General features: G+C 39.2%; 2 protein-coding genes across 2 annotated transcripts in view; one reads left to right on the top strand and one right to left on the bottom strand.

Moving 5' to 3' along the window:
* Window positions 1-17,174, top strand: part of LOC101990410 (zinc finger protein 431-like) — a 140,351-nt gene that overhangs the window by 112,526 nt on the left and 10,651 nt on the right. Inside the window, exon 5 of the mRNA XM_026778210.1 lies at window positions 16,635-16,652. Coding sequence (XP_026634011.1) covers window positions 16,635-16,652 — 18 coding nt within the window. The remainder of the gene's footprint in view (window positions 1-16,634; window positions 16,653-17,174) is intronic.
* On the bottom strand, window positions 1,122-1,552 carry LOC106144450 (zinc finger protein 431-like). The gene is made up of 2 exons (XM_013355310.2): window positions 1,385-1,552; window positions 1,122-1,186 (listed from the first exon to the last, which is right to left on the bottom strand). The coding sequence occupies exons 1-2, from the start codon at window positions 1,527-1,529 to the stop codon at window positions 1,122-1,124; spliced, it is 210 nt and encodes a 69-aa protein (XP_013210764.1). The 5' UTR covers window positions 1,530-1,552.

Raw genomic sequence — 17,174 nt, 5'->3', positions numbered from 1 at the left:
CCTCAGGGAGAACACCATGTGGTTTCTGGGATTTGAACTCAGGACCTCAGGGAGAATACCCAGCGCTCTTAGCCTCTTAGCTTTAAAACATTTAAAAGAACTCATAAGTTAAGGTTTTATCAATTTGTTTAAACTCATGTTTTACCTTTTATTAAGGGCTGTTTTGCATCTTTGAAGAGGTCTTTTGTGGTAAGAGCTTGTATTACATGGTTCACATTCAGAGCTTCTGTTTTCTACATGAGATTTTTCACATATGTGAAGAGCACTGGAAAGACTCAGAGCACTAACACACTTACTACAGTCAGATATTTTCCAAGAGTGTGAGTCATACTACATTTGCAAAGTGAACCATGACAAACAGAAGTGTTTACAAATCCCTAGTACTCATAAGGCTTTTCTAGTGTGAGGTTGATGTATTCCCAATGAAGCTGGAAAATCAATTACTTATAACCTTGAATCACAATCATCAAGTCTAGTCTAAGGAGAGACTATTACCTATCTTCTAATTTTTCTGAGAGAGACAGTGTAAATTCTTTCCATATGCCAATGCTCATATGGTTTCTATCCAGACTGACATATGATTTATCTATTAAAGGAAGAATAACAAATAAAAGGTTTCCACATTGCATTTACACAGGATGACTCTCTGCTCCTCATAGACACGTGGTACAGGGATTACAGTTTCTCTACAAATACTGTCCCTGGACTCTATCGACCCAGCTCAATAAACTTAACAAACCCATCACCAGTATATAAGTCACACTGGCTTTCCTATGGACTGCTTGCTTAGTAGAAGGTTTTGCTCTTAACCTGTGCAAAGTGCACACCTATTGTAATAGGAGTGGAATGAAACTACACAGACTGGCAGTTCTACAGCACAGCTCTCACTCTGCTGGGATTCACATGGTGATATCTGTTGAGGCACTGCTTCCTTGCTTTCTTTCCTAATGCTTTGCAAACACAACCTTCCTACCTAACATGGAAGTACATGCTTTTTGGGAAATTTAGTAATCATCAATACAATTTAAGTTGTGTTTTTTATATTGTTGCTTCCCTTTAAAACTTCCAAGTCACATTAGATTTTTTTCAAATGCATATGTATATAATCTTGCATATATAGATTACCTTCCACGTCTTCTCGAACTTTGAGAATACTCTTCAATATAATGACTTTCCCAATTGTAGCCTAAAAATAATACCAGAAAGCATACATTATTGGAAATTGTGCAAAATTTAAGTTATTATCTTTAATAAACCTTAGCACCATATATGATTTATTCACCACACTCTTCCTCTTTATCAATCAAAATTACAGATGACCATCAATAACCAGGAAACACTAGTCCCCTCATTTTAAAACATGAAGTAATGTTGACCATCTTACCAATAGCAGTGAGGTTCCTGAAGGTCTCCAGCATCACATCCTTGTAGAGATTCTTCTGGGAAGGGTCCAGCAAAGCCCACTCTTCTGGGGTGAAGTTAACATGCACATCATCATAGGTCACTGCATTCTTATATATCCCATACATGTGGAAAACAAAAGGTGTGATACCAACAACATTGTAAATGTATGTCTTTGACAGTACAGTCACCTAATTCTGGTGCTTCTTACACTTGTTTTATGACAGGGACATCATAATGCTATCACCGCATCACTACAGAAGGAAGCTGAATAGGAGGTTCACCCCTGTTATTTCTGCAAACTTCGAATGAGATACACCTTGCAAGAGAAAGGCAGAACTAGGTAAATATCAGAGAATTTGTATGTCCTATTACTAATAAAAACTAACAACAAAAAACACTACGCATGGGCGCATTGACTCATGCGGTTAATCCCAGTACTTAGAAGGCAGAAGCAGATGTAGCTATCTGTTTATTTGTTAGAATAATTTTTCTCAGGGGAGACACGGTCTAAATATGCATTTTTGGCAAACACAGATGCCAGTAACAGTACTGAAAGGCAATCACAGACTAAGAATCCATGACTTCAAATTTTGCATCTTTTTTGGTATACAGAAATGATAAAACCACAAAGATTGAACCTAATTTTCAGTCTATGTTGTAATAAACCCTGCCACACTTGTAACCTAGTTACAGCAGATTGAGTGTGAAGTTGCTTACTTGAGATCAGAGTCTTTTTCTCTTCCTAGCATAGAGGCTTAGCTGGATGGAGTCCGTCTTAGGCATCCAGTGCTGAGCAAGAGCCTCCTCTTCACTGGCGCTGAACACCTTGACATTTCCTACCTCAAGCTCACCATATGACTGCCCTCTGCAACTGTCTAGTGCTAAATTCCTCTACAAAACACTGTGATAGTGGTACAGCCTCAATTAATGTTTCCTCAGATGTGTAGTGATATTTTTTGTTTTAACATATAAAACTTGCCAGGTGTTGAGAGTGCAGATCTAAGACACATGTGGTCAGTCACTGGCGGCAGACACTTTACTCTCAGGATGCAGAAGAGAGATGGATCTCTGGTAATTCAATGCCACCCTGATCCTGCCTTAAAGAAAAAGAGAGCTCACAAAAGGGAGATTCTGGTCCCTGGGCTCACAGGCCTTTAATCCCAGCACTAGGAAAGTGAAGATAGCGGTGATATGACTGCATAAAGAGAGGAATATGAGGAGGGAGGAGACAAGAACTGGATGCAGTCTGAGGCAGTAAGTCTGAGGTGGTACTCGGAGGACAGGATCGCCCCTCTGGTCTGAGCATTGGTAGAGGCAAAAATCTCTCTAGTGGCTGGTTCTTCTGCTTCTCTGATCCTTTAGTTTCACAACTTGATAGCTGTCTCTGAATTTTTATTATTAAGATCAATTAGAATTCATGCTACAGTGATGACTGTAGGCCCTGGTATGTTGGCAATTCAAGCTAAGAAGGACACAAAGACAATAACATAAGATGTGGTTTAAAAAAAATGAATGTGCTCACCACATTAATAACTTAAAGAGAAAAACCACAAACATTGATGATAGTAACAACTGGCAAACATGGAGGTGAAAAGAACTGAAGAGAGGCAAGCCTTTTCTCAAGAACAGAATATTGGCAAGGCCACGGTGACACGTGTCTTTAATCCCAGGATGTGGAATATAGAGGAAGGATAGTTTTTGTGAGTTCAAGGCCCATTTGGCCTAAGGAGCTCGTTTCAAGAGAGACTGCAAGCAAAAAAGAGAAAAACCTGTCTTGAACCCCGCCCCCCAAATAAACCCCCCAAAACAAAACAAAACAAAAAAACAGCAAAAAATAATATTCTTTCCCATTGAATGTCTCTGAAAGAGCAAAAACTCAAGGATCTCGTCAAAGGGTCATGTGACTTCTTTGGCAGACAAAGTCTGAGAATAGCATGAACAAGTTCAACTTCTGGCAAAGCCATGGAGAATTTGACCCTTTTTTTGGCAAGGCTGAGGGACAGTTTGCTGCATACTTCTGGGCATGATCCCAGGATCCTATGTACTACCTGCTTTTCCTGCTTCCCTTATACAAATTATTGTTGGCTGCCTAAAGTTTTATTTTCTTAGAGTATGGATGAAATGGCTTTCCATAGGGAAAGCTTTCCTCTGATGACTCCTCTGAGTGAGAACCAAGGGGATGTTGTTAAAAACATACAGTGATCCTGATTCAGCTCCTAAAGCCTTTGATGGGTCAAGTGTGACCATGAATTCAGGATTCTCGAGAATAGCAAGGTATCTTTTCATGGCATTTTGTGACTAGCTTGAAAAGTGTCACAGTAGTTCAAGATATTACAAATCTGAATAACTGCTTTGCAGAGAATGATTTTAGTCAACAGAGTCTAGGAAAAATACAAACAAATTTATGATATCAGGTGTTAATGGAAAGACACGAGGAGTTAAAAAAAAAAACAATCAGAACCATAGAAAGCCAGAGCATCCTCATTTCAAATAGCTGTGCCAGTACTATAGGAAGCTGAGAGGAAGGGGACATGAGAGCAAGAGCTAAGCAATGCCAACTGTGAAGAATAAGCTTTGAAGTTATGCTGTTCACAGGATGCTGGAATAACGTGGTGCATTCCCCACGGGAGACAGAATAGCACAGAACGTAGAATGAATTGATTCAGCTTCTGCTCTGAGTTATTGTGAAAACTTAGATTTCACATTAATCACTACCTGCAAAATTCTCTTTCACTTTGCATGATGCTAGAACCACCAATGCGGCCAACAGGGTACACTGTACTAACTGAAGGTGAGCCTCGTTAGAAAACTCTGTGGTTGTTTGCTAGACTCTTTATGATTTAATAGTAAAACTATGAATCAAATAGGTAATGCTTACCACTGGGAAACTTGGCAGACAGAAGGAGGATAAGATAAGGGAACAAGCTGGAAATTGTGGTAAGCATTATTTGAAATTTGAGGAAACAAATTTTATTGTTAAACTCTTCAGGTAACCTTTTGAAATTGTATAAATAAAATTGGCTCAGGCTATCTGGGGCCACTTGTTTGAAACAGGTGTCAGTTTTATCATGGCGGAAACTTCACACACTGTGAACTTCGCATCAGACCTGTGAGGGATTAGGAGTTGGTCTCCAAACAGGTGGAGCACCAACATGCCTGATAGGAAGGTAATCTACTGGATATTCTTATTGTGTAAAAACTGCTTCCACACGACTAACCTGCAGATCCTCTGGGAGTGAGTCCAGGTAAGGAAGAAAAAAATGGAAGGGATAAAAAAAAGTAAGTGAAGATCCATCATTTTCCAGAGAAACGACAATATAATTAGAGTATAATAAAATCACCCAATACAAAAGACACAAATCATAAAAGAAGACACAAAGAGAAACCTGCTAATTTCCCATGGTCCCTTACACTAGAACTACAAGATTCTAACAAAACAAAAATCAAAGAAATCTCCCTGGGCCCTGCAGTTCTGTCCTTTTCCCATAACACAAAGTGGGTTGGAGAAGGAGAACTTTTCCTATTAAAACGAAATAGATTTTCTGGATGCCTTTAGGTGTTCCTCAGTGGAAGAAAATATTTCTCACTGCTAGTCTCCTTCCTTTATGATAAGGAAAAGGATGTCTGTTAGGATCACTTAGAAACTATTTTGCTTCCTATAAGCGATGATCAGATGTTTGCATCAGAGTAAAAAAAAGAAAACCAATTCAAAACAAAGGCAAGAAAACAGAATTTTAAATAGACATTGTATGGCTTGTATTACACAACCAAAACAACTTGTTCTGCATGGTTGACATACCAGAAAAGATGGTGTTAGATCTCCCCGATCTGGAGAAACAGGAAGATATGAGCCTGCAGACTGGGGTGCTGGTCTCCATATTCAGGTCAACCCCAAGAACAGCTGCTAAGTGGCATGTGAAGCCTACATAGTACTTTTTATCCAATACACTAAAAGTCTTTCACTCATTAACAAAAACAGAAACCTAAATAAATGAAAAAATAAAGAAATGCTGCCTGGGAACCTGGTGCATCAGGATTGAGATTTTGGGTATGTGACCGGGTAGGCTGCAGGCAGACTTTCCTCATTATCTGTTACCCAAGATGCAAAACTCAGGGTTTTCCTAGGACTGCAACAGATCAACACCTGCAACTTCTTTTCCCTGTCTGTGGCTCCATGGACTCCACAGCACATCCCCATCTGCCTGTCCGTCCCTTCTTGCCTCATTTCTGTGTCCCCACCACAACTGATTGAGACACCTCCGGCCCCTGGCTCAACTACTTGCCACATCTGCCAGAAAACCAGGCAGGCTCTCTGCAGATCTACCACATTAGCTGTTACCCCAGACCCAATTTTCACAGTTGCCCCTAACACTGGTCTAGAACACCAGAGACAGTTCCCACCCCCTCACTCTCCAGGCCTCTTGTAAATACTTAGGATAAACTCCCACTGGCTTCCCCTTTCTCCAGCTTCCAACACCAGCAAGGGTTCTCCTTTGAACACAACAGCCAAGGCCAGTAAAAGGCACTGCTCACGTGCTACATACTCTGAAATTCCTGACAACACACAGAAACCAAGGGAAAACCCTCCCATCCAAGAAGGACTAATCCAGAAATCAGCACCTCGATTTAATCATCTCAAACTCACATTCCTAGACACCAGCCTAGGAACATAATCCATAACAGCAAGGGGAGGGTGTCACCTGCAGAGCCCAGGTGTGCTATCTTGGCTGCTCATTATATCCCGACAGGGCTGAAGTATAAGAACAAGGCATTAAGACCAACTATATCAAGATGACAGAGTTCTTTAAAAAAATAAATAAATAAATCCCTCAAATTCAAGAAGACAGAATTGTAGAAAATCAATAAATCATTCAAAGAAATGCAGAAAAACACTAAAAATTGGAGAAAACTAATAAACCACCAAAATAAAGACAAGAAAAAAAAATAAAGACTTAATGTCTCTTTAAGATTTGGTAAGTGCTTATACCATCATTATTAGTACCACAATTCTACTCTTCTACATAGGTTTAGCAGTGGAACACTACTCTACACAGAAACTATCATTTAAAAGCTCCACAAAATAAATTCCAGTTGGGTCCTAAACTAAATGTTACAGTTTACAAGTGCAGACCATCTGGAAGATACTAGAGAGATCACACTTCTCAGAGTTTGGAAAATCTACCTTCCAAAGTGACAATGCAAGCACTTATAGGCGCAAAGATTTTACAGAAACATCAGCAAGGCGGACATTTCCAAATATGACCACCCCTCCAAATTCTCTTCACAGATGCAGCCTGAAGAGTTACATTTTTCGGAGGCTGCTGCCTCAGCCCACGGATCACGGGCGAATCATGCAGGAACAGCAGAAACATGCCGAACTCTGCAACTGCTCGCTACCTTTCACCCAGACAAGGGCGGACCCATCACAGGGACTCTAATGACTCAGCCGGCTCCACAGTCTGGCGATAGTGGCCCCTTGCTCACCATGGCCTGCCAGTTTTTCTTGTTTGATGACAGATGCGCATAGTTCACCATGGCCTGGCTGCACAGCTCAACCACGCTCTACCCAAAGGGAGCCCAAGAGGCTGCAGAGCAGAGCAACTTCAAGAGAGAAAAACCAGCCTGGAAACCGGAAAAACACTCCCACCTGACTGGCGGGTTTTCTGAAGCCTCCGATTGGCTAGTGATGGCTGAGTGACAGGACGTAGTGAGCTGAGTGGATACAACACAATGATATCGAGCTATAGCTTCCCTTCTAAGCACAGAAATAAAACTTATTTGCTGGAAATTTTTACCAAATTCAACAGCAAATCTCTTGTTGATGTGAACCAATAGGTTCTCTTTTTTAATATGCAGAAGGTGGCTAATCAGATAATTTTACACAAAACAAACACAGGTTAACTCAATGTCATTTAAAAACCATTTCAAGTGTCATTGGGGCTGATAGTCTCAGCCTCTTGTCAGGAAAAATTGGGGTTCTCAGGACCTGAAGCAGCCTCTTCACGAAGGCACTGGATTCAGACCATTACCAGCTCTCCCAGGCATATTCCTGATTTCAGAGAATGATACGTTTCTTTCTCTGTACATCAGGGCCAAGGAGAAATGCCACCAAGGCAAAGGCAGGCTGCCAAACATGGAGAGATCTAATTTCTCAAGAATTATCTGGAAATTCTGCACTTTTCATTTGTTATTTACTTGTAAAATACATTTCGAGATTATTTGTGGATGGTGTTTATTCAGACTCACATCCTTGGTAGCACTGCACTGTGAAACTTGATATAGAAGAGCAGAATTGGGGAAATAAAGGATTTACCAATGGTTAGAAGATAGGGAGAGACACAAGGCAGAACTTAGCTGAGGAAGGACTGCTTCTCAATGACCCCAAAGGTACGTAGTACGCCGAGAAGTCCTGGTTGATAGTAGGATGTAAATGTTTATTCACCTTTCTGTGTGTTGTTATTTGTCACATTTCTGTGTCAGAAACAATGAACAGGATGCTTATTGGTGCAGATGTTAAGAGAAACACTATGTGGAAAGATCTTTCTATAGTAAGCTAGATCATCAGAGTTTTATAAGGAATTTCTGAGTTTGTTATACTGGATGTTGTACACAACAATTTCCTCATGTTTTGTTTATGTATTTGTTGTTTCTTTGTATTGCTGACATACATCCATAAAAATACAAAAGCATAGCTATAGTAACAATGCTATGAATTATATGAAGACTGCCTTGTGTTTTTGCTAAGGTTTAGTTTAACCCATTGTACTTAGGAAATAGTAATTTACTGCACTGTCTTACATACAGTTTCCAGTTAGCTTTCTTTATTTAATTGTTGCTGCTTAGCACTATCATGAGACAGTGAATTGGTACCATCCTGTGATCAGCTGTGCCTGCTTACAAAGAAAAACAACCCCCACATTTGCTGTACATATAAAAATGAAAATGATAATGACTTGATGGTTCTAGAAACAAAAAGACTGGAAAGCATTTGCAAATCATGAAGTTCTAAGTAGGTTGTTTTAGGTAAATAAAAGATGACATTTAGTGATCATTTATTCTATTAAGATTGGCAAGTTCAGGTACCAAGTGTTTTGAGGACAGGCTGAAATGTATGTCCAATAAAAGTTTACTTATTTATGTCTGGCTATCAAAATATCATACGGTAGTTAAAAAGAGCTGAATTCACGAAAAACTGTGTGTGATTACAATTGTACCCCTTTCCAAAAAATTTCAGTGAGTTCTAAGTCGCTGGGCCAATGCTCACTCATTGTCTTGTTCAAGGAGGCCATGGAGACCCACTCAATATATCTGAAACAATGTCCTGTCTACAATGAGAAGGGTTTGGGGACAAACCTTTCCTCAAGGCTTCAAAGGAACCCACTGTACATTAGAAAAGCCTTTGCCTTATCCTCGCATTGAAGGATAACTGCTAAAGAAAGGGTAGAAGAGTCTGACTTTTGCCTCATACTCAGTGTTCCCTAGGACTAGTTGCTCAATTGGTCTTGAGAAAAGACATGTGTGAAGGGCATCATGCTGACATTTGACCGATGAAACAGCTATGAAAAGGCATTGAAGTTGAATGTGAGCTCCTCACTCTGATCCCCACCATTGATGTCATAAGGTAATACATAATAGATGGGGGCCACTGTGAGCCCCTTGGGAATAGCTTATGGACTTTGGACATTGTAGACCTTTTGAGACACCAGTAAATCAATTCCTTCCTTGTCAATATCTGAGAATTTGAACATTGTGAGAAGTCCTCTAGAACGGTTTCCCAACACTGCCACCAGATTCCACATGTTCACCTGTAATAAATCATATAGACCAATCACACAATAGCAGTTAGGTTTTATCTTTTCAGAGGGAAGTGGGATAAGAGAAATCCACTAGGCAGTTCAGGGAAAAAAAAACCCAAAAAAAAGTAACTAGAGGTTTTCTTAACTAAGAGCCAGACATGTCACTGGGACTCTTAGCAGTTTCATCCTTGCCAGAGGCCAAAGATGCCAAAAATATTAGGGGAGCTCTGATGTTTGAAGTTAAGTAAGTATGGGGGCCTTAGGGAGCAGAAAATAGAAAGATTTGCTAAGAGAAAAAGTCCCTTAGTCAAGAGAATAGAATCTCTGTCCTGGGTCCAGACCTAATAGTTTACTTATTTATGTCTGGCTATCAAAATATTATACAGTAGTTAAAAGAGCTGAATTCATGAAAACTGTGTGTGATTGCAACTGTACCCCTTTCCAAAATATTTCAGTGAGTTCTAAGTCGCTGGGCCAATGATCACTCGTTGTCTTGTTCAAGGAGGCCATGGAGACCCACTCAATATATCTGAAACAATGTCCTGTCTACAATGAGAAGGGTTTGGGGACAGGTCAATCTCTTTCCAAGGACCCTGGTCTGTAGATCCCAAGAAAGGGCCACCCAGCCCATTTTTACATCACATATATTGATTAACTGATTTCACATTGGCCATCCCTGTTTGTTAAATATTTTAAAACTGTTATAAAGCTGAATATGGTGGTGCTTGTGCTTAATCCCAGTACCCAGAGGCAGAGGCAGGAAGATTTCTCAGTTCCCGACTATGTAATATAATCTCTGGTTACATTTCCAACCAGGGCTTCACAGTGATATTCTAACTTATGCAAAAATCTAATTTTACAGAGGCCATTATTCCAAATGACAAACCATGTTTTGTTTGCTTGTCTGTTTCTTTTGGCAGGAGCTCTGGGAATGATCCGAAGGCCTTGTACAAGCTAGAAATGTCCCCAATCCCCGATCTACACTCCAGCCGCTTTCAGGAACTTTCTCTTCCAGCATTATATCAAATTAAAAGTCAATATGAATGAACCACCAATCAAAAAGTATGATGTTCTTGAAGCAAATAAAGGTGTGGGACTAAAGAAGAAAGAATATAGGAAAAAATTTACTTTTCTCCATACCCATTTTTGTCTCTATCATACCTTTTATTGAATATATGTCTATATAAACAATGTTTAACTTTTCCACAAAAAAACAATGAATTTACCTGCAGTAATCTTTGTAGTTTCCAGGAGGAGAAGATGAAGCCCCCACAACAACTCCATCTGGTTGATATGACATCATAATTCTGATAACACTACTATAAGACTGGTTTTGGGTACTAGCTGCTCAAGATGGTCCCAACTTAGTTAGCTGAAATGGTGCACCTTCTCCCAATCTTCAAATAGGAACCCCAGAAAAACTCTATTGAATACTAAGAGGCTAGTTGCAATTATACCAGACAGAAATCTTGAAACTTAACCACCATTTTACTTTTATGGGATCCCATAGAAAGAACATTGCCCCCATGGCAGCTGGAAATAATTCTAGAAGATGATGTCCCTTCACTCAAAAAAGTTTATTCTCAGGGTTAGGGGCATCAATTAGGGCTTGATTGTAACTGATACAGAGTTGGGGCTTGGGGTGGAATTTATATAGGCTCGGGGATCTCTTTGAAAAAGAAATAAGCCAGGTGGTGGTGGCACACACCTTAAATCCCAGCACTTAAGAGGCAGAGGCAGGCAGATCTCTGTGAGTTTGAGGCCAGCCTGGTCTACAAGAGCTAGTTCCAGGACAGGCTCCAAAGCTACAGAGAAATCCTGTCTCGAAAAACCAAAAAAGAAAAAGAAAGAAAGAAAGAAAGAAAGGAAAAGAAAAAGAAATAAAAGGGAAATTGGAGGGTATTATAGGTAAATTAGTGTAGCTTACTCACACTAATAATAGTGAGTAATATGGCGAATGCTTGTGTGCTATTATTTATAGGCAGTTTCTTGTACATCGATACAAATTCAAATTATATTTGTTATATTGAATAAGCTCCTATATCTGTTTACAATATTTGAACATCTAGACATAGTTATTTTGTCATATTGTATGCATGTGTCCTTCTACCTCTGCTTAAGACAGTTTGTATATTGATACAATTTTAGGATAGATTTATCATATTGTACTATACTTTTCTTCCTCTGCTCAATTATACATTGCTTACATTTTGAGGTCATTGTCTTCCTTTTTTTTGTACAGTTGTTTAAGGATTGTTTAATATCCTAATATGAAGTCTTACTCTTTAAGCTATATAGGTATTGACAATTATAAAGCAATAGTCATCCATGTTTGCCATACTTCTAGTTATACTAAAAAGTATCCTTAGATTTATAGAGATTTAGTCTGCATAGACAAGTAATCTCCAACCACTTCAAAGCACTGTACCATATGGCATTTAAATAACTTAGGGTTCTGTTGACATGAGACACAATTGCTCTTGGCAGCACTGATCTATTCCCGAGAGAATGTTGAACACCGAAGGCACTCCGCTTGGAGCTTGTTTTCTTCTTAGCAAAATTGGCCTTTGGGCAAATAACTGCCCATGCCTTGACCACTGACAAAATGCACAGTCTCTGGACTGGACAAGCAGGATACAAAGAAAAAGTCTGTCAAATCTTGCCAAGACAGGTTAAGACAGTTTTGAAAAATTTCCTGCCTCTGAAAATGGTCTGTCAATTACCCTAGGCCTTAGCTAAAGTTGATTGCTCCAATGTTGCAAATGAGACTTTGAGTGATTGCCCAGGTAGCCAGTTGTCTCTGTCATTTATTGCACATTTTGGTAGTTGCTTGATTGCACTTTCTGTTTACCGAAGTAATATTATTTCACTTCTCAGGTCTTTGATGGGCTTGAACTAGGTAGTTGTAATTGCTTTCATCTCATGACTTGGTCAATCTATTTATAATACAAGACTTAGACTTTTTAGGATCAGATAATTATTGAAACATTTAGCCCATATTTCTCGCTTGATATTAATTATGCTGGTTGTAGTTCCAATTTTTACACTTGATATTTTTTATTTTAGTACATAGTCTTGTATTAGACTTTGAACTCTCTTATTTAAACAAAAGAGGGAGGTGATGGAGGAAATCTTTTAGCCAGTAGCCTTTAAGATACCAGTCCACTTGGGCGTGGTCTCTTATACTATAAATTCTGACAGCCTGAACTCACTCTCTCCCAGCTGCTGGATTGCGTTCCTGTTTCCCATTCATGCAGAGGACTGTGATCTGTGAGTCTACCCCTAAATAAATAACCCTTTATTATACTCAATCCTGAGCTAGCATGGGATTATTTTTTAGGGTCAATTTTCAATGGGGTCTATGATTTCTCTAGTTGTTCACCAAAGGGAGAAATATAAATGTAGCTTTAGAATATACTTATTCCTACCAGGCAGGCAGTTTTCAGGGATTGACAAGTTTGGGACTGTGAAGATTTAATGCCCAAGACAGGATCACAAAGCAGAAGCCTGCAGAGTATTGTCACTGAGAGCTACATGTAGCTGCCCAAAATGGAAAAGAGCTGAAGACCTGGAGGGAGGCTGACCCACCACTGCTGAGTGGATACAGAGAGTGCAGTAGGAGCCATCTTGTCCTCAGGCACACTGCAAGCTTTGCTCTCTGGCATTTGCTCCTTTGGCTCTCAGGCACAAATCTCCCTCCCTAATAGTTCGTCCACACTCTATAGCTCTTTGTAAATGCCTGATTGCCCCAGCTTTAAACTGACTTCTGATTAAATCTCAGGATATCAAGGCAACCTGGATGTTATCTGGAGTCACCATCATTCAGGTCTCCTAACTGAAGCTTTTACAGGCGTCAAATAAGCAGACTGCCTTCCCATTCACATGGATTAATATTGAGGTGTTTGATCCATTTGGACTTGAATTTTGTGCATAGATACGGATCTATTTGACTTTCTGTAAATAAGTCCAAATCCAGTATGCAAGTGCTATTTGCTGAAGATGTTCAATTTTCCATTGTATAATTTTAGCTTCTTTCCCAAAAATCACAGATCTTAACACACACCCAGTTACACTGAAGCTGATAGAAGAAAATTAGGGAAGTAGCTTTGATGCATTGGCACAGGAGAACACTCCCTGGTTATAACACCTGTAGCAAGACACTGAGATCAACAATTAATTAATGGCACCTCCTGGAAGTGAGAAACCTCTTTAAGCCAAAGGACACAGGTCAACAATACAAAGTGGCAGCCTACAGAATGGGAAATAAATTTCATCAACTCCACTCTGGAGAGAGGGCTGATCTCCAAAAATAGACAAAGAACTCAAGAAACTACCAAATTATCAAATAATCGTTTAATAAAATTGGTAAAGTTCTAAATGAGAATTCTCAACAGAAGAATCTCAAATGGCAATAACGCACTGAAGGTACTATTCAGTGTACTTAGCCATTAGGGAAATGCAAATCAAAATAACCCTGAGATACTATCTTATACCAGTCAGAAAGGCTATGATCAAAAACACTAATGACTGCTTAATCCCAGTACTCGGGAGGCAGAGGCAGGCAGGTGGATCTCTGTGAGTTCGAGGCCAGCCTGGTCTACAAGAGCTATTTCCAGGACAGGCTCCAAAAACCACAGAGAAACCCTGTCTCGACAAACCAAAAAAAAAAAAAAAAAAAAAAAAAAAAAAAAAAAAAAAAAAAGAACATTTGTTCTACTATGATCATAGCAACATTATTTGTAATAGCCAGAACCTGGAAACAACTGATATGCTCATCAACCAAAGAATGGATGAAGAAAATATGCTACATTTTCATAGTGGAATACTACTAAGTGGTAAAGAAAAATGACATGTAACAGGCAAGTGTATATAACTAGGAAAATGCATTCTAAGTTAGATAACCCATGCTCAGTAGGACATACATTGTATGTACACACCCATAACTGGATGTTAGACACAAGGCAAAGGCTAACAAGCCTAGAGTTCTCAACTCCAGAGAAGACAGGAAACTAAGGGAACCCTAAAAGAAAAATACATGGAACCCCCCAGGGAAGGAAAAGTAGGCAAGATCTCTTCAGAAAATTGGCAGCACAAAGGGATGGAGAGCAGAACAGGAAAACATGAGGGATTGGTAAGATTGAGTTGAGTAAAGACAGAGGGGGAAAGCAAGGAGAGAGAGAGACCTTAAAAGGGGTAGCATTGTGGGATTATTGAGAAACCAGGCACTAGGAAAACTCCTAGGAAACCCACAGTTGATGTGGGATTCCCTTTGTATGCTGTGCATACAATCGGATAATAAAGAAGCTGATTTGGGCCTATAGATAGAGCAGAATAAACTAGGTGGGAAATGGATTAACTCAGTCAAGAGAGGAAAGTAACTATGACTTTCTGGACTTCAACCCCTTCAAAGACCTGAGACGGAAAATACTACTTGAATAAACAGGAAGATCAATCAAGCAACTTCTAAAATGTACAAGAAATGACAGAGATAACTGACTACTTAGGCAACCACCCAAAGTCTCATTTGCATCATTGGGGCAACCACCTTTGGCTAAGGCCTTTAGTAACTGACAGACCATTTTCAGAAGCAGGAAAATTTGAAAAACTGTCTCACCCTGTCTTGGCAAGTTTGCTCAGTCTTTTTGTTTGTATCCTACTTTTTTTTTTTCAAGACAGGATTTCTCTGTGGTTTTGGAGCCTGACCTGGAACTAGCTCTGTAGACCAGGCTGGTCTGCTTGTATCCTATTTATCCAGTCTGGACCCCATGCATTTTGTCAATTGTCGAGGCAGGGGCAGTTCCTTTCCCAAAGGCCAATTTTGCCAAGAAGCAAACAGCTCCAAGTGGACTGTCTTCAGGGTGCAACCTTCTCTCAGAAATAGATTAATATTGCCAGGAACAATCATGACTCATGTCAACAGAATCCAAAGTTATTTAAATGCAATAATCTACAGTTCTTCGAAGTTTTTGGAGATTGCCTATCTAGCTGAAATATATCTCTGAACATCTAGAAACCTAACTAAATGACGACAATGTTGGATTATTACAGATGACATTCTATTAATCTGTATTTCTTAACTATACATTACATTTTTAAATGAGTTGCACAAACAACATATCTTTTTTTTATTTTTTTTATTTTATTTTTTTTGGTTTTTCGAGACAGGGTTTCTCTGTGGTTTTGGAGCCTGTCCTGGAACTAGCTTTTGTAGACCAGGCTGGTCTCGAACTCACAGAAATCCACCTGCCTCTGCCTCCCGAGTGCTGGGACTAAAGGCATGCGCCACCACCGCCCGGCTCAAACAACATATCTTAAACAAAAGCAGAAATACATATATTCAGTATAATAAAAGGACCTTAAATTTCTATCAATAGACCAAGGTCCATACCAGTGCAAAGTATTCATTTCTATATCATATGCTCCTTTAAATGAAAACAACGACTTATAAACAATCATTTGGGAATATGGTTGGGACGTACAGTTCAGCCTGTTTTCAAAATACTTGATATCTGAAATTGCCAATCTTAGTAGAATAAATCATCTCAAAATGTCATCTTTTATTTACCTAAAACAATTAATTTAGACCTTCATAATTTACAAATATTTTCCAATCTTTTTGTTTCTAGAGCCATCCAGTCATTATTATTTAATATAGGTAAGTCTTTCTTTAGTAAAGATATTTCCATCTGTATATTCTTTCAAAATATTCTTTTGTGCACTGCTTTCTTTTTATAATACCTCCTTTGTGATGGAAAGTCAACAGACAGCAAATGTGGGGGTTGTTTTCTTTGTAAGCAGGCACAGCTGATCACAAGATGGTACCAATTCACTGTCTCATGATAGTGCTGAGCAGCAACAATTAAATAAAGAAAGCTAACTGGAAACTGTATGTAAGGCAGTGCAGTAAATTACTATTTCCTAGGTACAATGGGTTAAACTAAACCTTAGCAAAAACACAAGGCCGTCTTCATATAATTCATAGCATTGTTACTATAGCTATGCTTTTGTATTTTTATGGGTGTATGTCAGCAATACAAAGAAAGAGAAAATACATAACAAAACATGATGAAATTAATGTGTACAACATCCAGTACAACATATCTTAGAAATTTCTTTTAAAACCATGATGCTCCAGCTTACTATAGAAAGATCTTTCCACATAGTGTTTCTCTTAACATCTGCACCGATAAGCATCCTGTTTGTTGTTTTTGACACAGAAAGGTGAGCGAGAACAATATACACAAAAGGTGAATAAACATTTACACCCTAGCCTCCTACTCTCAACCAGGACTTCTCAGCATACTACGTACCTTTGGGGTCTTTTAGAGACAGTCCTCCCCCAGATAAATTCTACCTCGTGTCTCTCCTTATCTTCTAACCATTGGTAAATCCTTTATATCCTCAATTCTGCTCTTCTAAATCACAGTTTCACAGTGCAGTGCTACCAAGGATGTGAGTCTGAATAAACGCCATCCACAAATAATCTCGAAATGTATTTCACAGGTAAATTTCAAATGAAAATTGAAGAATTTCCAGATAGATTCTTGAGAAATTAGATCTCTCCATGTTTGGCAGCCTGCCTATGCCTTGGTGGCATTTCTCCTTGGCCCTGATGTATAAAGAAACATATCATTCTCTGAAATCAGGAATATGCCTGGGAGAGCTGGTAATGGTCTGAATCCAGTGCCTTCGTGAAGGGGCTGCTTCAGGTCCTGAGAACCCCAATTTTTCCTGACAAGATGCTGAGATTAACAGCCCCATTCCACTTCAAACATTATATTCTTCAGTTACCCTGTGTTTGCTTTGGGCAAGAATGTCTGAGTAGCCTCCTTCTGAATTGGTTTACTTTTTTAAAAAACAAAGCCCGTTGGTTTACATTAACAAGAGAATTGCTGTTGAATGTTGAATCTGGTAAAAATTTCCAGCAAATAAGGGATATTTCTGTGCTTAGAAGAGAAGCTATAGCTGGGCGGT

This window comes from Microtus ochrogaster, unplaced genomic scaffold, assembly GCF_000317375.1.
Source record: "Microtus ochrogaster isolate Prairie Vole_2 unplaced genomic scaffold, MicOch1.0 UNK113, whole genome shotgun sequence".
Taxonomy (NCBI): Eukaryota; Metazoa; Chordata; class Mammalia; order Rodentia; family Cricetidae; genus Microtus; species Microtus ochrogaster.
Note: the sequence above shows the minus strand (reverse complement) of the source record. Positions and strands in the feature narration are given on the sequence as shown.